At 38.7% G+C, this 23,674-nt stretch overlaps 1 protein-coding gene across 1 annotated transcript in view; it reads left to right on the plus strand.

Annotated features, from left to right (window-relative positions):
• The window catches only part of LOC121967141 (D-xylose-proton symporter-like 2), a 62,357-nt gene extending 39,233 nt beyond the window's left edge, over positions 1-23,124 (plus strand). Inside the window, exon 14 of the mRNA XM_042517187.1 lies at positions 22,821-23,124. Within this exon, the coding sequence (XP_042373121.1) occupies positions 22,821-22,952 (132 nt within the window). The 3' untranslated portion in view covers positions 22,953-23,124. The remainder of the gene's footprint in view (positions 1-22,820) is intronic.
• The last annotated feature ends 550 nt before the right edge of the window (positions 23,125-23,674 follow it).

Raw genomic sequence — 23,674 nt, forward strand, 5'->3', positions numbered from 1 at the left:
AAACACCATACTCATAAACTACAAACTCTGCCAAACACGTGTGGTGAATCACGGACCTCAATCCGATACAATACTCAGAGGAATACCATAAAGTCCGGTAATCTCTATATAGTATAACACTACTATTCGATCCAAAGAATTCATCCTACAGTTCGATAGAAAAGGAGCAAATTAGTCAATCAATCAACGATTACCCAATATCGCCACATATCCTCTATAAGTCCTGGGTAATCCCGCAACAAAAATCCATCATATCATACTCCCAACTCCTTTCCAATATGCGAGTCTACCGAAACAATTCTACTGGTCTCCGATGTTCAGCCTCCACTGGCTGACATAGTAGACATCAAGTTACTAATCCGCGATGTCTTTGTTCATGTCGTATACACAATAGGAATGCTTCAAGTTTTCATACATCGGGTGTCACCCGGATGTATCACAAATCCAGATCGAGGTGTTTCCTGCAGTAACTCCTCCCAAATAAGAAGTGACTCAGGAACACACATAATCTCCCATGGAAATAAAGAATCTCATTCTCCTTACACGAGAATTCTGTCTACTAGCACGAGGCTACTCCGCTCATGCTACATTGGAACTGCACCGACTCCCAGATACGATACATCTGTGTAGAGTACAAATCCATCTACACTAGAAAGTACAACTAAGATGAGTGCAGTTATCAACTTTTCGTTTCAACTCCTGAAACTGATCTCATAAGCATCTATCCAGAAAGTTCCATTCCTTTCCTAAACAGTCTAGTTAACGGCATAATGCTGAATAACCCTCTGCGAGTCTCCTATATAGACTTCAACTACTCCGGTAACAACTTCTATCTTCTGTGGATCCATAGGTGTACCCCTACTGGTGACCATGTGTTCCAGAAATCTCATAGAAGACAATCAAAATACGCACTACTGAACTTCACATCGAAACATTTCTAAAATTATGCGAAGATGGTGTACGTGATCCGCCTCGGATTTGGAATAGATCACAATATTGTCACTTAAGACGACCTAAGAATACCAAATTCATCGAGTCCATGGAAATATCCAGGGCTAAACCTAAATGACAATATCAATGACTCATAATATCCATACAACAGACATTCTCAACCGTAAGATCCCCAACAACAAGCATATGATCGGTTCACCAACTACAAATCACCAAATCCATAAATATCACACAAATGCTACTCATGTTGCAATCAACATCAAATACCAAACAATAGATCATCAAGTCATACATCTATTAATATCTCATCAGAAAACAACTTATCACAATATCTGATCCAACAATATCCATCAATCTTAAAGCATCCTTAACATCAATCAAACCTGATAATTTTCCAGTAACCAATTCTCATCATGGTGTACTATCAAGATGTAGAAATATATCACAATCTTACCAAAAATGTATGACTACTGAAGTACAAGAGATATCTCTTGACTTCCTGATCGATAATCAACAACTCTCCAAGTGACAGAGATATGATCAATCAGATATGAGTATAAACACTCTACTAATCTTATCTAAAAATATCCAAAGAGTATGTCAAATCTCATTCTTCAGTTACTCAAATATCCACAATAAAGAAGTGACAATCCAAAGTCCAAAGGGTCCCTCAACCATCCTGACTAAGAGTCTACCCATCCGAGAATATCACCACACATCTCATAATCATATCCGTAAAATGTCCTCCGATAACTGTCGATAAAAATATCGAACACTTTGATTTAAGATATAGACTTCAAGACCTTTAATAAATGATCATATGATCAAGGTCTTGAGCTACTCATGGAGACAATGATAGTTGAATCGACTAACCATTGTCTTGCACTACATCATACTATGATTGCTCCACCTCTAGTGACGAGCAATGCACACAAGAGTAGAGAAGCACTATCAACAAATAGCTAACCGACATAAGTATTAAGCAGCTAACTCTATATTTTTCCATATCAGTGGAGGGTCATTTATCTGAATATACCTTCTAGGTTATCCTACCAAACACAAATAACTCAAAGGTCAGAATCTTCAGGAAATAGAGTAGGTCGGCCTCCTACTGACCGACACACACAAGTCATACATGGTATAAACAACTAGTCAAGTAACAACAGAAGTGTATGATAACAATATACCACATATCTCCTATAGCTTGGAGATTCCTGTCGCTGCCTGATCCCAAAACCCGAAAAGTCACGTCGAGAAACCAAATCACGAAATACAAAACACGATATCAGGTCTCGTAAACCTGCTCTAATGCTAAAAATTGTCACGCCCCGAGAGTAAGGGTGTCCAATCGAAAATCGGACAACACCTCCCTTGTAACAGTGACAATTGGGACCAATATACATACATAAACGACATAATAACATATTCATCAGCCCACACGGCTGGAACATACATAACCACGCAGTTTATATAATACAGCCTACTTTGCTGGAACAAAACAACAACACCCACGTAGTTTATATCACTAACAGTCCACACGGATGCACTGAAAACACAGCGAAATAACGGAAAGAAAATCCACAAATGCAAAGTCCACAAAACATCGCAGATATAAAGTCCACAAAACCAGTGTCAAAACATAGTTAGTTCTCACAGCACCAAATCCAACGAATACGAAATGCAAGTAAAGATAAACAAAACCAAAATCATTCCTCGGATATGACATAGGACTGGCAGGCAGCATCTCTCCAAGCATCCATGACTCATCTACCTGTTACCTGGCGAAAGAAAAGCAATTTGCGAGGTGGTGAGTTCAGGGACTAATGAACATAACATACAGATAGAGAGTGCCAACCGTACAGTCTCATAAAGAAAGATAGAAGATACTCCCATGATGTGAAAATAAATTTTCATACCTGAAGCTATATCCTAAGCTAACAATAGAAGGTTAGGGGTGACACAAACCTATTACAGTACTGGCTATAACTACAGGGGTAAATATGTGAGATGTATCCATTTTATCAATAAATAAACCAGTGTCTAAACACCTACAACGAGTGTATATCTTAACATAAGTAAGTATATCAACATAAGTGAACAACAACAGTATACGATGGCAACATAAGTAAACAATTACAGTATATGTAAACAGCAGCAGCCAAAGCAAGTATAATAACAGCGTATGCACGGAGGATCACTCCCCCCCACCTCTCTGCACCATGACCCCTGTATGATCGAGAGGCCGGGTCAGTGACAGACTGTACACCACTCCAGCTACCACTCTCTCAAGTGGCCGAGGGGACAGTTGCATAGTAGCTAACTAGCTACGTCTGGTCTACTAAGTTCATATACATAGCTCGCAAGGGAACTAGAAGCCTCTGTCCTCCAAATGTCTCAGAACCGGCCATGTAGATTATAGTATTTGCTGGATAACCCATTGCACGCAGAATAAGTCCAACCTGCAGAGATTCAACCTAAAATTTAAATACAAATATAAAAGAAATTATAACTCAAAAATTGACATAGAGAATATTCAATATGCAGACATTCAACCTACAACCATAGATAATATAGTAGGGTTATTTATAACTCAAAATAAAATTTATAGCATCCTCATTGGAAGCAATATTTATCGAGTTAGAAAGCAAATACAAGATAATAGAAGAGTTGGACCGAAATAGCTTCACTAAGTTCAGAACTAAATAGTCAAAGTAAGAAGTACCCGCCTTTAATATGTAGTCTGAACCATATCATGCCCCGTCACATCAGCCGTCTCAATCAACGTCCTGCACCAGCGCACACAAATTAGCCATCTTCATATGAATCAAATAGCTAATACCAATTCTCAAACCGTATCTAACCCAATCCTAGAACAACCTTCAACCATTAACCTTTTTCGAAATGGATGCACAAAAACAACCAAACCCCAACAGCCGGTTCGGTTCAAAGAATCAGCTGCATCGAGAGAACACTACACAGAGCCCCGAAATCCAATCAAGATCTCATAATCTCCAAAGCAAAGCACAATGAAAAGTCATTTTAAACACAACTTTAACTCTGTCCAGATCCGAAACTATCACAAGAACAGAACCCATTAGAATCTCACTACAACCTATTAAATCTGTCCACTACATCACGGCCAGGTCGGAAACAAAACAAAACTCCATTGCATCCGAATCCCTTTCAAATAGAACGCAGCCAATACAAGAAAACAAAACTCGATGAATAGCCTGTCCCAATCAAGCAAATCTATCTGAAACTTCGAAATCACTAAGAAAAAGCCAGAACCATCTTGGAAATACATTAAAACTCACTGAATTTGCCCCCAAAATAGTCGATTCCTAAAGTAAACAAGAACAACATTGGATCAAATCCCCCACTTCCCAATTCTATCCAACATTTAAAAAAAAAAAAACTCCATGAATATGTAGAGACATCATTGGAATTGTTTTGCATGCCCACTCCCAATCTACTTCCCAAAACCCATACTTATAGAGGGGATTATACTTGTAGAAAATTTACACAAAGCAAACATGAACTTTCACTTACCAAATCAATCAGAAATCAAGAAAAAGAACAATCCTAAAACCCGTACAAGGAGAAACCAAGCCGATTCAAATCTCTCTACACAGAGCAGTAAATCGAGTATTGACACAAAAATCCGGACCATTCTCTAAATCCCTACGCTCAGCTACCAAGGAAAACAAACTTCCATACCTACTAGGGAAGTCTACTTGCCTTTTCTCAGGGTTTGGAGGAGAAGTTCCGCTTTGAGAGAGGAGTGCTGGAGAAGCGGTGGAGAGGGGTTAGGGCACAGCTGTGTCGGCGACGCGGCTCTGGTGCTCGCCTAAGGGAAAAGGAGCCGCGGCTGTGGCTCGAGGGAGAAGAGGAGGAAGATCGTCGGCTGCGGCGCTCGCATGCGGAGAGGCCGACAGCTGTGTGTGGTGCTTGAGCGAGGAAGAAAGGCCGGCTCAGGTGCGGGAACTAGTGGGAGGGAGAGGGAGACCGGCAATGGCTTGGGGAGAAGAGGCTTGGCAAAGAAGTGGAGGCGGCGTCGCGAGGTGAGTCTTGGGGAAGAGGAGATTGGCGGGTGAATGGGAGTTAGAGCACGGGAAGATTTTTCCTTTATAGCTGAGGGATTTGTAAATTAAACCCTAGATCGGTTTTTCAATCAACTCCCACCTCCGGGTATCCCAAACAGGCTTTTCTCGAGCCTAGAAATACATCCTCCCAAAATACGTCATACGAGCTCCGAATAAATCCTAAAAAATTTCTAAAAATTCCATAAAGATTGTTCCTCAAATAACCTTACAGTAATGCCCCAAGTTTTTTTTCTACAATTCGTAAATAAAGCTGCAGACGTCACTTGTTTATACTTCCATAGCAGTTTCTTAGTTCAAATAAAATTACATAGAGGGGTTGAAAAAAAAAACATAGTTAAATGCGGAAATTAAACTGGTAGGTCTTTAGGTTGTGCTGCCATTGTCTCGAGTTGGCTCACTGGTCAACGCCTCCCGTCTTATTTGTTCCTTTGTCTGAAAAAACATTGAAATCTATGAGTCGAGAGACTCAGCATGTTCAAAACTGTGTTAGACAATAGTTAGTATCTGTTCAAAGCAAAACCTAAAATCTCGTATCTTGGGAGCCACGAGTTAGGCCTTTATATAGGAAAGAAGATATATAACAAAAAGTCAAAAATACCCTTATAAATATTTTATTCTAACACTCCCCCTCAAGCTGGAGAATATAGATCATATGCACCAAGCTTGTTGCATATGTAGTCAATTCGGGGACCTCTAAGACCATCCACATCAGTATCCTCATCCAAAATTTAAAATTTAAAGTAAAAGATCTATTTTATTAAATTTAGATATTCACTTGTCATTATATGATATATCAACTTTCCTATAATTTACTATATATTTATTTTTTATATTATCTTTTCTCTTTCTTTTATATTTTTTATTATTAGATGGAGGAAAGAAATAGAGGAGAGAGAAATTTTTTATTATTAGAAGGAAGAGATAGAAATAGTATTTAATATTTAGGAATGGAATCCATTCCTTAAATTTAAAGAACTACTATTCATAAAATGTATATTTAAGGAATGAGTAGGGTACCTAATGCGGATGTTTTTAATGCAAAATGTAAAATTTAAGGTAAAAGTTTAGTTTAGGTATTAGATGTGGACGCTCTAAGTGACTTAGTGAATATATTTGCTAGCTGATCACGTGAGTTGACAAAACTAGAGGATATTTCTCCGATACGACTTTCTAACGTCGACACCAACTTCAATATTCTTTCGTTCTCTGTAAGACCGGATTTGAGGTACATGATATAGGCTCTGGTTGTCACATATGGTGACATTCGTAACCTCCAAACCTTAGCTCCAAGCAACTGCTAACATATAAGTTCTTGATGGTTATAGCTATAGCTCGATATTCGCCCAGACCGGATCTCGCCACAACATTCGCTTGTCCAAGAAACAAGATTACCCGACAAATATAAAATCCGTAGAGATCTTCATCGAGGGATCCCGCCAACTGCATCGTAATACCCCACAACTCGAGTATGTCCTTTGTCTTCATATAAGACCCTTTCCGGTGCACCTGATATATCGAATGCGAGTCACGACATCCCAATGTTCTTGCACGGAGAGTCGAGAAACCGACTTACTACACTTACCGCAAACGATATCCGGACGAGTGACGAAGGTAGTTTTGTTTCCTACTAATCGCCTAGACGCTCAGATCCCCTAGGCGCCGGAACCTTCCAGCGCCCACCAAGGCTATAAATATAGCTTGTCCGAAGCCGAACTCACCGATTGTAAATCCAGTGCAGACGCCCTTTAGTCTAAGCTCTCGCGCCACATCATTGTGCAGGCTTCTCCCATCAAGGAGATTTTTATTGAGCTTAATCTTCTCGATTAACAACCACACCGGTTGAACCAGTAAATACTTTGCCGCTTTTTTTATGCTTTAATTTATCGCTTAGTTTATGCAAGTGTTAGCTTAAAGAGTTCAAGGAGGGTTTGTTTTTTGTGTTAGCAGGATATCCAACCCCTCCTAGCCCAACAACCCGTCCTTCTCGAACCCTAAGAAACATGTTTCTTCCGTATCCATCAGATACTTCCTTTGGGATATAATGATCCCATCTTTAGACTGTGCCACTTCTATCCCTAGGAAATATTTGAGTTTGCCGAGATCCTTTGTCTGGAAATATTTGAAAAGATGTTTTATTTGTGAAATCCCAAGATGATCATTAAATGACAATATCATCAACATAAACCACTACATAGATGCAACCAGTAGTTGAAATGCAGTTGCCGTGCCGGGCGGCACGAACGAAATTTACCGTTCTCCTGGGGAGCGAAACAAGTCCAGAAGACTCCCCCTAGCAACAAAACACGGAGGTTACTCCATGTAGACTTCCTCAAGCATGTCACCATGTAAGAATGTATTTTTGATGTCCAATTGATGAATGGGTCAATGGCGAATTGCAGCAATAGACAAGAAAAGACGCACAGAAGACATCTTGGCAACAGGAGAAAAAGTGTCTCTATAATCCAATCCAAATACCTGAGTATAACCTTTAGCAATAAAACGAGCCTTAAGCCGATCAACAGTGCCGTCTACACCAACTTTCACCGTAAACACCCATCGACAACCAACCACTGACTTCCCAGGAGGTAGAGGAACGAGGTTCCAAGTCCCACCGCTCTGTAAGGCACTCATTTCATCAAGTATAGCTTGTTTTCATCCTGGATGGGCAAAGGCATCACCTGCAGTCTTTGGAAGAGAAACAGACGACAAGGAAGACAGACAATAATAATAGGATGGAGAAAGACGATGATAGCTCAAAGAAACATAGTGAGGAGAAGGATTACGTGGAGCTGATACTTTCCATTCATAGGAGAACATCGAAGAGTCGGAGACCGAGGAAATGGCAAAGGACTGGCCTCAGAAGATGCTTGCCCTCCATGTTGGGCATGAGTTGGGCCGTACCCGGCAAGGAGGAGGAATGGTGGTAGAGAGATGAGGACAAAAGATAGTTACGGGTGCGGAGAGGAGAAATCTCGACTGAAGCGGAAGGGCAAAAAAAAGAAACCGAGTCAAAGAACGTGACATCGCAGAGATGGCACCGATAAGAGTAGGGGAATAACACTTGTACCCTTTCTAAGACCGTGGGTACCCAAGGAAGACACACTTATGAGACCGAGGAGAGAGTTCATCAATGCCAGGATCAAGAGCATGAGCAAAACATACAGAACCAAAGACCCGAGGTGGTAAAGGATGAAGAGACTGATGTGGATAAAGCACCGGATGAGGTATTTTACCCTAGAGAGTGGACGAAGGCACGCGATTGATGATATAACACGCAGTAAGTACATCATCACCCCAAAACTGACGAGGAACGTGGGTAACGGTCGAGTTCTCTTAAAGGAACAGACGATTCGTGCATATACCATTCGACTAGTAGCGGGAAAACAGCATAGTGTTTTTCAATCGAGCTAGATATAATAACTTGCGGTATTATCACTTTATGCAAAGTTCAAAGGGAAGTACCAAATTGAAGTTTTATTTCTGAAAAGGATTCAAAAATAGAAAATAATTTAACGATCCTTCATTGAGATATAACCACGTACAACGGGAAAAATCGCTCATAAAAGTAACAAAATACCTAGACCCCATCAGAGAAAACATGACTTACCCCAAACATCGAACGAATCAAAGCAAAAGGAGACATCCGAAACTATCACAAGAACAGAACCCATTAGAACCTCACTACAACCTATTAAATCTGTCCACTACATCACGGCGAGGTCGGAAACAAAACAAAACTCCATTGCATCCAAATCCCTTTCAAATAGAACACAACCAATACAAGAAAACAAAACTCGATGAATAGCCCGTCCCAATCAAGCAAATCTATCTGAAACTTCGAAATCACCAAGGAAAAGCCAGAACCATCTTGGAAATACATTAAAACTCACTGAATTTGCCCACAAAACAGTTGATTCCTAAAGTAAACAAGAACAACATTGGATCAAATCCCCCACTTCCCAATTCTATCCAGCATTCAAAAAAAAACTCCATGAATATGCAGAGACATCATTGGAATTGTTTTGCATGCCCACTCCCAATCTACTTCCCAAAACCCATACTTAGAGAGGGGATTATACTTGTAGAAAATTTACACAAAGCAAACACGAACTTTCACTTACCAAACCAATCAGAAATCAAGAAAAAGAACAATCCTAAAACCCGTACAAGGAGAAACCAAGCTGATTCAAATCTCTCTACACAGAGCAGTAAATCGAGCATTGACACAAAAATCCGGACCATTCTCTAAATCCCTACGCTTAGCTACCAAGGAAAACAAACTTCCATACCTACTAGGGAAGTCTACTTGCCTTTTCTCATGGTTTGGAGGAGAAGTTCTGCTTCGAGAGAGGAGTGCTGAAGAAGCGGTGGAGAGGGGTTAGGGCACAGCTGTGTCGACGGCAGGGCTCTATTTGGGCTGATCTGAGAGAGATGGGAGGAGAGGGAAGGGTCGCGGCTCTGGTGCTCGCCTGAGGGAAAAGGAGCCGCGGCTGTGGCTCGAGGGAGAAGAGGAGGAAGATCGCCGGCTGCGGCGCTCGCGTGAGGAGAGGCCGATAGATGTGTGTGGTGTTCGAGAGAGGAAGAAAGGCCGGCTCAGGTGCGGGAACTAGCGGGAGGGAGAGGGAGACCGACAATGGCTTGGGGAGAAGAGGTTTGGCGAAGAAGAGGCGGCGACGCCGCGAGGTGAGGCTTAAGGAAGAGGAGATCAGCAGGTGAATGGGAGTTAGGGCACGGGAAGATTTTTCCTTTATAGCTGAGGGATTTGTAAATTAAACCCTAGATCGGTTTTTTATTCAACTCCCACCTCCGGGTATCCCAAATAGGTTTTTCTCGAGCCTATAAATACTTCCTCTTAAAATACGTTATACGAGCTCCGAATAAGTCCCAAAAAATTTCTAAAAATTTCTAAAAATTCCGTTAAGATTGTTCCTCAAATAACCTTATTATTTTATTATTATTTGGGTGTTGTATTTTAAAGTAATGCCCCTAGTTTTTTTCTACAATTCGTAAATAAAGCTGCAGACGCCACTTGTTTATACTTCCATAGCAGTTTCTTAGTTCAAATAAAATTACATAGAGGGTTTGAAAAAAAACATAGCTAAATGCGGAAATTAAACTGGTAGGTCTTTGGGTTGTGTTGCCATTGTCCCGAGCTGACTCACTGGTCAACGTCTCCCGTCTCATTTGTTCCATTGTATGAAAAACATTGAAATCTATGAGTCGAGAGACTCAGCATGTTCAAAACTGTGTTAGACAATAGTTATTATCTGTTCAAAGCAAAACCTAAAATCTCGTATCTTAGGAGCCACGAGTTAGGCCTTTATATAGGATAGAAGATATATAACAAAAAGTCAAAAATACCCTTATAAATATTTTATTCTAACACTCCCCCTCAAGCTGGAGAATATAGATCATATGCACCAAGCTTGTTGCATATGTAGTCAATTCGGGGACCTCTAAGACCATCCACATCAGTATCCTCATCCAAAATTTAAAATTTAGGGTAAAAGAACTACTTTATTAAATTTAGATATCCATTTTTCACTACATGATACATCAGCTTCCCTATAATTTACCATATATTTATTTTTTAATTATTTTTTCTCTTTCCTTCATATTTTTTATTATTAGATGGAGGAAAGAGATAGAGGAGAGAGAAATTTTTTATTATTAGAGGGAGGAGAGAGAAATAGTATTTTAATGTTTAGGGAATGGAATCCATTCCTTAAATTTAAAGAACTACTATTCATAAAATGTATATTTAAGGAATGAGTAGGGTACCTAATGCGGATGTTTTTTTAATGCAAAATGTAAAATTTAAGGTAAAAGTTTAGTTTAGGGTATTAGATGTGGATGCTCTAAGTGACTTAGTGAATATATTTGCTAGCTGATCATGTGAGTTGACAAAACTAGAGGATATTTCTCCAGATATGACTTTCTCTCTAACGAAGTGACAGTCAACTTCAATATTCTTTGTCCTCTCATAGAAGACTGGATTTGAGGCAATATGCATAGCGGCCTGGTTGTCACATATGAGTGACATTTGTGTAACCTCTCCAAACCTTAGCTCCTGAAGCAACTGTTTTAACCATATAAGTTCTTGACTGGTTATAGCCATAGCTCGATATTCTGCCTCTGCACTGGATCTCGCCACAACATTCTGCTTTTTGCTTTTCCAAGAAACAAGATTACCTCCGACAAATATACAAAATCCAGAAGTAGATCTTCTATCAGAGGGAGATCCTGCCCAATCTGCATCAGAATACCCCACAACTTGAGTATGTCCTTTGTCTTCATATAGAAGACCCTTTCCCGGTGCACCCTTGATATATCGAATAATGCGAGTCACGACATCCCAATGTTCTTTGCACGGAGAGTTGAGAAACTGACTTACTACACTTACTGCAAATGAGATATCCGGACGAGTGACAGTAAGGTAGTTTTGTTTCCCTACTAATCGCCTGTATCGTTCAGGATCCCCCTAGGGCGCCCGGAACCCTTCCAGGCGCCCCGACCAAGGCTATAAATATAGCTTTGGTCCAGAAGCTTTTGAATGAACTCACCGATTGTAAATCCAGTGCTTGCACGCTCTCTTTTAGTCTAAGCTTCTGTTTTCTGCGCTACATTGTTGTAACCAAGTAAATACTTTTGCCTCGCTTTTTCTTTATGCTTTTAATTTACTGCTTAGTTTATTTATGCAAGTGTTAGCTTAAAGAGTTCAAGGAGGGTTTGTTTTTTTTGTGTTAGCAGGATATCCAACAACCCCCTCCTAGCCCAACAACCCGTCCTTCCTCGAACCCGGAAGAAACATGTTTCTTCCAGAATATCCATTGCATACTTCCTTTGGGATATAATGATCCCATCTTTAGACTGTGCCACTTCTATCCCTAGGAAATATTTGAGTTTGCCGAGATCCTTTGTCTGGAAATGTTTGAAAAGATGTTTTATTTGTGAAATCCCAAGATGATCATTACCTGTAATGACAATATCATCAACATAAACCACTACATAGATGCAACCAGTAGATGAGTAGCGATAAAAGACAGAATGGTTAGCCTCGCTTCGAGTCATGCCAAACTGTTGAATTACGGTACTAAATCTACTGAACCATGCTCTGGGTGACTGCTTGAGACCATATAAAGATTTCCGCAAGCGACATACAAGTTTAGAAGACTCCCCCTGAGCAACAAAATACGGAGGTTGCTCCATGTAGACTTCCTCGAGCAGGACACCATGTAAGAATGCATTTTTGATGTCCAATTGATGAAGGGGCTAATGATGAATTACAGCAATAGACAGGAAAAGACGCACAGAAGACATCTTGGTAATAGGAGAAAAAGTGTCTCCATAATCCAATCCAAATATCTGAGTATAACCTTTAGCAATGAGACGAGCTTTAAGCCGATCAACAGTGCCATCTACACCAACTTTCACCGTAAACACCCATCGACAACCAACCACTGACTTCCCAGGAGGTAGAGGAACGAGGTTCCAAGTCCCACTGCTCTGTAAGGCACTCATTTCATCAAGCATAGTCTGTTTCCATCCTGGATGGGTAAAGGCATCACCTGCAGTCTTTGGAAGAGAAACAGACGACAAGGAAGACAGACAATATTAATAGGATGGAGAAAGACGATGATAGCTCAAAGAAACATAGTGAGGAGAAGGATTACGAGTGGAGCGCATACCCTTTCGAAGTGCAATAAGAACATCAGAGTCAGGAGATGGGACCGGAAGAAATGGCGAAGGACTTGGCTCCAAAGATATGCCCACCGCAGTGTCAATATTGGTCGGCGGCAAAGCAGAACGAGGACGACGCCGATAAACCTGCAAAGGAGGAGATGAGGCTGGAGGTGATAGAGGCCCCTCCGGAGGACAAAAGATAGTTACTGGTGCAGGTGGAGAGGGAGAAACCTCGGCCTGTGAAGCGGAAGGCCCAAAAAAAGAAACCGAGTCAAAGAATGTGACATCAGCAGAGATGAAGTACCGACGAAGAGTAGGGGAATAACACTTGTACACTTTCTGAGACCGTGGATATCCAAGGAAGACACACTTATGAGACCGAGGAGAGAGTTTGTCAATGCCGGGATCAAGAGCATGAGTAAAACATATAGAACCAAAGACCCGAGGTGGGAAAGGATGAAGAGACTGATGTGGATAAAGTACCTGATGAGGTATTTTACCCTGGAGAGTGGATGAAGGCATGCGATTGATGATATAACACGCAGTAAGTACGACATCACCCCAAAACTGATGAGGGACATGAGAATGGAGAAGTAGAGTCCGAGTGGTCTCAAGGAGATGACGATTCTTACGTTCTGCAACCCCATTCTGTTGAGGGGTAAAGGGCAAGACGTGCGATGCAACACACCATGAGATGTCAAGAAGGTACGAAACTGAGTAGATAAATACTCGCGTGTATTATCACTTTGCAAAGTTCAAAGGGAAGTACCAAATTGAGTTTTTATTTCTTGGAAAAAGGATTCAAAAATAGAAAATAATTTTGAACGATCCTTCATTAGATATAACCATGTACAACGGGAAAAATCGTCTATAAAAGTAACAAAATACCTAGACCCCATTGTAGAAAAAACATGACTCGGACCCCAAACATCAGAATGAACCAAAGCAAAAGGAGACATAGCCCGACTCTCAATGCGAGGAGAAAAAGAACTACGAACATGCTTACCTAATTGACACGACTTACAAGACAAAGACTCTAAGTGAGAAAGACTAGGATGTAACTGTTTCAACTTATTAAGAGCTAGATGTCCCAACTGAGCATTAATAAGAAGTGGAGATGCCGCCGCCGAACCAACAAAAGAGGGTTGTTGAAGCCGATATAAGCCATGAGATTCACATCCGAAGCCAATCATCCTCCCCGTACTCCGGTCCTGTAGGGAAACAGATGTGTTAGTAAAAGAAATGACACAATCGAGAGATCGAGTAAGTTGACTTATCGACAATAAATTAAAGAGAGCTCCGGGAACATAAAGAACATTATGAATGGAAAGAGATGAAGAAGGATGAACAATGCCAATACCCTGGGATCGAGTTTGGGAACCATTGGCCATGGTGACCATTGGTAAATTACCAGAAATAGTGAAAGAAGAAAAAAGGGATTTATTACTAGTGATATGATCGGTGGCCCCAGAATCAAGAATCCAAGGACCCGAAGAACGAGATATGCCAGCAAAGGAAGTACCAGCGTCTGCAATGGTAGCAGTGGAACCAGAAGCCTGACGATCCTCAAACCATTTCAGAAAGTCAGTATAGGAAGGTGTTGGAGTCGAATCAGGTGTTAACTGTGAAGTGGGAGCTGAAGAAGCAACAGAACTCTGAACGATCTGAGCAGCACGAGGAGGATGACCATGTAGACTCTAGCACTTATCAATCGTGTGTCCTAGTCGATGGCAATGATCACACCAAGGACGTCCTTTGCCACCCTTGCGAGGTAGAGGTCCTTTGTGTCGAGAGACTAAAGCTGACGAGTCGACAGGAACGGAAGAAGGTATCGTCAAGACTTTGGCTAGGACACGGAGGAGAGTCGCCCAGGTATTGTCTATGGTAGCTTCTGTGGGGCTGCCCAGGATCTGATCATGGACATGAGAATAATCTGTGGGCAGACCATATAAAGCCAGAGGCATAAAAATTTTCTTCCGATTTTCAAGCTCTTCAGCAGGATTGGCCGCAGGTGGGAGTAGTTCATTGAAGTCATAAAGAAGGCTAGAGACTGAACCAGATAAGTTGACATTGAATCCTTAATCTGATGAGCGCTGAGGATGGTCATGAGATCTTCACAAACTTGATAGAGTCGCCGAGAGGTGTTTATAAAGAGTTGTTGAGCCTGTGTTCAAACAGCTTTACAGGTTTTGTGAGTACGGAAGACATCCCTAAGAGATGGATGGATGGTGGCTCGGATAATACAACACAACTGAGCATCAACCTTCTTCCACAGAGGACGATCAGCGACTTGAACATCCTCTTCAGTTTGAGTGAGATGTGTCTCTTACCCTGTCCAACAAGCCAAAGCTCAACGTGAGATGCCTAGGAGATATAATTTTTACCATCCAACTGCTCGGAAGAAAGGAGTGCAGTAATATGGTTGTTAAAGATTGATGTATCTGGCTTTGGGGCGCCAGATGTAGCCATGAATAAAACTGTGAACCGGACTGCCAGAATCGATAAACTGAGCTTGCTTCTGCTGGAAGAGATTGCTTCTTCTGGCGTCGGGCTTGTTGGCTGCTGGTGACTGAGCAGAAGAAGGGCAGAAGGGCAGAAGGGAACAACGGCAGAAGCTAGGGCAGAAGAAAAAACCGAAGCTAGGGCAGAAGGAAAAAACCAACAATGGCAGAGGCTTGCTCCGTCGCCGCTGGAGAACTTGCGGAAGAGAAAGGCCGACGAGGCGCGAGCTCGATGAGGGACATGACGGCGCTAAGCGGGAGTGTCCGTGTCCCGGGATAGGAAGCGGCCGCCGAAGAGCTCTTGCTGCGTAATGACGCTGACGATCGAGAAGCTGCTAGGCGTTGCGGGAGACACGCGCGAGGCAAGATGGGGGCGCGACAGAGAAAGACGGCGCGGGGGAAGAGGAAAGAAATTAGGGTTTTAACTTGGCTCTGATACCATGTTCAAAGCAAAACCTAAAATCTTGTATCTTGGGAGCCACGAGTTAGGCCTTTATATAGGAAAGAAGATATATAACAAAAAGTCAAAAATACCCTTATAAATATTTTATTCTAACAGTATCTATAACCTAGTGTACTAAGGAAAAAAAAAACATATGCTAGGTGACTTAGGTCCCAGGTTACAAGCAAACATCGTTACATAAACATAAACATGAGCATGTACATAGGCCTAGGCACAAGCATAAACATAAGCATAAACATAGTCAAAAGCGTAAACGTGAACATGACTTGAACATATTGGTGTGCGTACTTATAAACATATCATTGTGATGTTCTAGTTGCACTTAGCAGTACCGTAACATAAGTTGTTGATCAAACAACTATCCTAGCATTAGGTTGGTAGGGGTCCGAACTTAGGACTGGTGTCCCCCTTTATTTTGGTGCGCTCATCGGGCGTAAGTCCCCAGATCATACCACCATCCCAGAACATAACTTAATTGATTCTAGCGTGCTCACTGGGCGTAGGTCCCCAGATCATACCATCATCCCAAAACATAACCTAATTGATTCTGGTGCGCTCACTGGGCGTAGGTCCTCGGGTCATACCACCATCCCAGAACATGCACTTACTTACTCGTAACACATTAAAGCAAGAAAACAAACATGCATACTATCATTAATTCCAAAACATACATAATTAATAGGTACATCTTTGTAAGTGGGCTTATTTCATGAGCATTTTAAGGTTATCATAATGAGAAGCAAGGAGCAACATGAACTTACCAAATCTAGAGGTCCGAAACCTAGATATAACACATATAGTCATCACGTAGAACATAAATACGTAAAGCGAGTAGGAATAAAAAAAATCTAGATACTGGACCAAACAATTATGTAAATCAAAGCTGGGCAAAATATTACATGAAAGCAATTATTCCATTTAATGAAGCAAATCGCAGGCGGGTTACTCACTTATTATTTTATTCAATTTGTTTTAAAGACATGCATGAAAACATACCTGACTTACAAATTTTAAACTAATCTTTTTTTTATGGTGAGTTCCACGTCTCCTTGTTGGCTAAGCATTAAAATTTAATTTAAGACAAGGTTGATTTATAAGAAATCATAATTATGAATGTTATGATATATATCTATTGAATCATAATTCTAAATATGAAACTGTGCACATTTATCTCGCAGTAATAGAGGTAAAGAAGAAAAATTAAGATTTTAAAAAAATACTTGTACATACTCTGCACTTTGACATGGTATGCACCTATTATAAACCCTCTTCAAAACATTAAAGCCGAATCCATAGAAGCATATCTATTCTTTTATAAAGCACTATTAACACACTTAAGCATGAGACATATATGCATATATTTCCATAAAACATCATAAACAGTATAAAGCCTAGAAGCCAAAACCACACATGCACTTACTTACCCTTAACATATTAAAGTATAGGAACAAACATGCATATTATCATTAAAACATGACCGAACCTATCCCTATAGTCCATGATTAAATTATACTATAATAGCTTAATCAAACATTTATCATATATATAAAAAAAATTTATAACATGCATGGTCATTAGACATTGTTGTCCGTATGTATCATCTAGTAATTTTCCACACCTACTACAAGTCTATAGACAGCGTACAAACCCTTAAAAAGAAACTCAAGAAGAGAACTTAAACTAGAACATCATACATCAATCCTTGGTACCCAAAATTCACCAACCATAGAAACTAACTAGGGCATTACAAGTTAGAGAACATGCCTTTGAGTCTTTAACTATTACCCCTCTTTTCTTGTCTTCCCTTGGAGCTAGGGAACCGGTGCAACTTGGTGAGGGTGGGGGCTTAGGGCCGGCAGAACTCAAAGGAGCAAGGTGGAGTTTTTAGATAAGGGTTTTATAGAAGGTGGTAGTTCTTGGACTTTGTCTCCTTTTTTTTTTTTACACTTAGTTTTATCCATCTATAAATATTAAGTCCTATAATATTTTTTTTATATACCAAGTCATCAACTTTCCTATCTATATCCATATATATATCATGTATATATAATTAAAATGTTATAGTTTCTTACATGTTGAATCTTTATTTATACTATATTTATATTATATATTATATATAATATTTCTTAGTTATACGTTATTTTAATCTTACATTTTTTTAATACTATATATATATATATATATATATATATAATATGTTATTTATATTTCATTTTCATATTGTTTAGAAGGATAATTTATACACATAAATTATATAAATACTAAGTCTTGATATATTTGTATCTTATATTTTCTTAATATAATTCACTAATCCAAATTTCCTAATTGCAGGCTAACTTAACTAATTAAATGTAAATAAATTCTTAATTAAATCAAATAAATATCCTTAATTAAATGAATTCCAAATCTTATTGTAATTAATCCAATAAATCCCTTAAATAAATTCGGATTCTAATTATAATTTAATCCAATAAGTCCCCTTAATTAAATAAGGGGTTTCGAACACTACATAGAGACTTCGAGGATTAGTAATTCTGGTTGATAGCAAATCCAGGAAAATAATGTTCTATGGGAGGCCAACAGAAGGAAGAATTCATTGAGAAAAAGAGAAGTCTTATGGCTAGATTCAGTATTGGTGATGTTGTGAGATGTCAGATCAGGAAAATTACATACTTGGTGATATATTTGGAGGTTGAAGGAGTATTTGCCCTTGTTCACCTATCAAAAATTTCATGGGATGCAACTTTAGATCCATCCTCGTACTATAAATTTGGGCAGATGGTGGAAGCAAAGGTTCATCAACTAGATTATTCTCTTGGAACGAATTTTTTTATCTTTGAGGGATATAATGCCATATCCATTGATGGAGGCCTTGGAATTTGTTATTGGTGATGGTACTTCTTTGGATGGAAAACTTGATGCCACACAAGCTAATGTCGAGTGGGCTGATGTGGATTTACTCATAGAAGTGTTGTAGAATATTGAGGGAGTATCTAGCCTTTCTAAAGGTCGTTTTCAAATAACAGTTGTCTACATTAAGGTTGTTGCTAGATTTTATCATGATTTTAGCAAGGGGCGACAAGATTGACCACCTATACTACTTCTGGTTCTTTTGGTCCTTGGTTAAAAAAAAATTGACCTGAGTGCGATGCAACACCTACCTCTAGGTGTGATCGACCTATCATTGACCATTGGGTTCTATTGTAGAGACAAGGATGATTTCAAAGGTTTTTGTTCGCATTCCACCTAGCTAGCCGACAAATCAAGTGGATCATCATTATTCACAATCCTCGTCATTAGGTTGCGCCTCCCTAGTCGACAAATCACCTTTCCCTGGTGATTCGTCTAATGATGATATGACCAGCAATTTGAGAACGAATTTTCTCCATCCGAAGGAGAATGATGCAGGAACGAAAGAGTAATTTTAGTATTTTTTTATTATTTTGTTGAGTTAGGTTTTTCAGGATATTTTAATCTTTTGCATATTTAGGGTTTGAATATTTAAACACTTGTTTAATTGTTTTTATGGAGTTTTTTTATTAATAAAAATTCGTGGTCGTGCCGTTTCTTCCCATACATTGAATTTGGTTGCCTATCTTTAGCATTCTGCGAAATCAACGAGTTTAGAAGATCACTTCCGGTATTCGTGCGCGAATCAACGAAATGGATAGTTATCCGCTGGATCAATTATTCTCCTTCATTGAGAAGAACTCGACTCCCAACGAGTTATTAACTTTTCTTCTTGAATCTTCTTGTTCGAGTGTAGGGAACAGTTGCTTTGGTAACTTGGACTAGTAGGCTAAGAAAGTTGTCATTGATGGGAGTATAGGAGTCAACGCTAACTAACAGTATTTGACCCGGAGGCAATTCAACAAACAAAGACAAAGACTTGAATGCTCCTCGATATGATATTAAGTCCTTAACCTTGAAAATTAGATTAATGTTTAAAAAAATAGGCAAATTAACAACATATGCATTAGTCTAATTTTTCTTATAATTTGAAAAAGACCAAAAGAGGCGTCATGAAGATTTTTTGAGAAATTTTAGGGAAGTACTTGGGTAATGCGAACAAGCACATTGCCTCGTACATTATATTCCTTAAATTTACAATGTGTACTACTTTGAAATTTATAAGCCTCATTATTTAGTGCAACCTTTCTTCTGACATCAACTTGTATCTCTATTGCGCTTAGTAAAATTCTCTACTGATTTAGATAAATAAGAATTTGTAGGTAAGGGAGATACATTAACATGTTGATGAGCTTTCGATCGATTCACGATTTTGAATGTACTATAACCCAAATTGGTTTATCATGTTGTTGTGAGCAAACATGATAAGTTGTAGGTTACACAATTGAGATCTTGGAATCATATTCTTGGTGCAATGGGGCATGCACATATATGGGGGCCTGTAAGGTAACTTTGTGCAACTTATCTTCTTAAGCTTTGTAGGGCCTGATTTGATGTCATGAGTCACTAATGGTATTATGTCCCTTTTATTTTCAAATATGCATTGTGTGAGAAGATGGTGGGGTTGTCTCAAGGGTCGGATTGCTTTAGATTGCAGGTTAGGTTTGGACTCTGTGTTGCTAGACTTGGCTGTTACATTTTAATTTTTTTTCCATTGTATTTGGAAGAGTAGGTATTTTCTCATCCATCATGTGTAACGAAGAGATCGTAAAGCCAAGGTCAATCAAGAATGACACGGGCCACACTCTTAGGAAGAATGTCACACTATATGTTATCTTTATATGAACTCATGTCTATTGGAACTAAACACCTTTGTGTAACGGGAAGGGAGATTTGATTTACCTATGCTACCTTATATAGACTCGGGTGTAGTTTCAGGGTGACTTGAATCCTAGAGGGGCCTGTGTGGAAACTATGTCCACACAACTCCCCCTATTGTTTATGATTTTACAAGACTTACTCCCACATTTTCATGTGTGTTGAAGATACTAGTGCATTTCTACGTGTCGCATGACGTAGGTGTTGAAAGGATACAACGGTCTACACTAGTTCCTTAGGCCCAAGGCTAAGACTTTGTGTGGGCATTTAGATGTTATGACCTTTGTCATGACAATTAAAATTTTGAATATTAAACTTCTCTATTTTCCTAGTTGCTTTTGTATTTATTGTCGTTTGTTTGATGACAAATCTAGGAAGAGTTAGGTTAAGAGGCTTGCTAGATGGTGGTGGTGCTCCACTTGTTGAGGAGTCTAATGAATGCTTGTAATGGGTTTCACAAAGTGCTCAATCTCTTTAACCTTTTGGAAAGTATCTTCAATTGAGATTGGGCCAAATAATTTTAGCTGTCTTTGAATCTCATATCTCAATCTATTAAAGAAGTGAATCAAGGTTTCACTAGTGTCTAATTTGGGGTTACTATGCACTCATAAGTTATCAAATTTACCTAGATATTCGTCAATGTTCATGTTTGATACTGTACTCTTGTTTTCTAAAGTTTGTCAGAACCATGGTTTAAAATTTCATTAATTGTCGAGTGAAATAGGTAAAATTTACTGTTCTGTCCGTTGCTTGGCACTAACACCATGGGATGTCGTGAGTCATTGAGGCCCCACGATCTTGCGGCAGGCTTCGTGGCATTGCGACGGGGATGCCCGGGGGTGCGCAAATGGGATGCAAAAAACAAATTTAGGTTATTAATTAAACTTAGGTTAATAATTAAACTTAAATTAATAATTTCAATCAACTTATATATATATATATATATATATTTGTTTTAATTTCAAAAATATATAATAATATTTTTTATTTATTTACCATATGGAAGCACCACAATCCCATATTTATTATTCTTGTGCGCAATGGGCTACAATGACCTCGTGACGAGTGAAATTTACTGTTCTACTAGTAAACTGACATGGGCGTGAGGTCATAGAGATGTCGTGACCTCATAGCGGGGCTCGAGGGTTGTAGCGACCTCGGTTCGAGCAACGAACAAGTCCTTTTCTATATTTTCTTTTTATTTATTTCTTATTTTTATTTTTTATTCCTTTTTTCTCCTGTTTTTAAATCGTTTTTATTTTTTCCATTGAAAATTATTTTTCCCCTATTGTTTTTTTTCCAATATTCGTCCATTGGAAAAAAAAAACTTCTATCTGTCTATAATTAATTTTTTTTCTTCATCCATTTATGAGGTAAACAAAGTAAAAAAAAATCCGTTTATGAGTAAACAAAATTAAAAAAAAAAGTTTCTTTTGAGGATGAAGAATACAAATTATTAGGAAAGATAAAAAATACAACATGATATAATTTCTAACCTCATAAAGTATATTATTACTAATGAATTAAATCATTTTATATATAAATTTAGTTAAACTTTAAATCGATCATAATAATCGAAACCCAGTCCAGTTTAAACATACTTGATTGTGTCATGTTTACTAGGTGAACTTCAGTTAATCCTAAATCGACTTTTATTCTATAAGCACCAAACATTTTACAAAATAATATCAAATCTAAATCAATAGTAATCAAATATTAATAATTTTTTAATTAATATATTTTATATTTGAAAACTACTAAATCATCTCGGTAGGGTATGATATGATATTGAAATTGTATCATTCTGGTTATAAATAGAAACTTCGACATGACTTAAAATTTTAAATCTTACTAGCAGCCAACTAAAAATAAGCTATGTCTAACTTGACGTTCAAGAAATGTTTTCTACAATTAAAAAAAAAACATTTTTCATCATTTGAAACAGTCTTCGTTTTCATAAGCCTGATTCTGCTTGGCTGATGGTGTGCATTTTTCATCATATAAAACATTCAGCTCAAGCCACATGCTATCTTATGCACTTACAAATTATGATCATAAGATCAACTGCTTGAATTGGTTTCTAGTATGGTGCTGAAATATAAGTGTTGAACAACTGCAGAGCCTTGTTTTTCTTGTAGCGAGGATAAATTAAATTTTGATCAGATTTCATTTAGTTGATACTGTTAATTCCCCATATTACAAAGGTATTTGTGCAATGCAATTCTGATGTAACAACTTCACTTCCTCTCCATTTGTTGTACTTGCTGTTTTATTTTCCAATTATTCTAAATGTCTTTCCCTGAGATACAATTTTCCTTTTTGTGATTATAGGAACTAGTTGGTACTGGTATACTTTTTGCCGGCTTTGGTGTGATTGCCATTGCCTCTCTGTTATTCATATTCTTCGTCGTGCCAGAGACAAAAGGACTCAGTTTAGAGGAAATCGAAGAGAAAATCTTGTGAAAGGTTCAGACAATCTTATATATGTAATTTATAATTATAATTGTTTAGATTAGTTTGATACAATTATAAGGTGATATTAGTGCTGAGGTGTCATGAGATGCCTTATCTGCTATTTATCTAAAAATGTAACTCAATACAATTTTAAGGCGATATCAGTTTACTGTTGCCAGTAGTTCTCTTAGCTGTTATTTATCTTGCAATTTTGTGCTCCCAAGCAAAGATTGTCGAGTTAGATTTATAACAAATACAAAGAGTTGTGATTCTGTGGGGGCAGTGTACAAAAAGATTAGGACTTGTTTCAAAATTCATGAAATTGTAAACGTGAGAATTGTTTATGTCCATGGCCAAAAAATATATTGACACAATTTAAAGTGCCCCTCACATAGAGGAATGACATTAGGTAAATCTTAGATTGTGGCTATTGTTTGAAGAGTTGAGGAGATCAAAGTGAAGTTAATCAAATTCAGACGATTATTCAACGACAATACATTGAGGAACTGATTAGGGAAAGCTTATTTGTGCCAAAAGGCTGAGCAATCAAATGATGATTCACTTGAGAACTAGTTCAAAGCCATATACAAAATAATTGTAGGGTGGGCATATGATGGTTAAAGCAATAATAATTTGAAATACTAAGGAAGATGGGGGGAAGGACAATACATTGAGGAAGAATTATTTGGGATAGTTTATTGTGCCAGAAGGTCCGAGAAATCAAGGATTGA

The sequence above is a fragment of the Zingiber officinale genome, chromosome 3B (assembly GCF_018446385.1).
Source record: "Zingiber officinale cultivar Zhangliang chromosome 3B, Zo_v1.1, whole genome shotgun sequence".
Classification (NCBI taxonomy): Eukaryota; Viridiplantae; Streptophyta; class Magnoliopsida; order Zingiberales; family Zingiberaceae; genus Zingiber; species Zingiber officinale.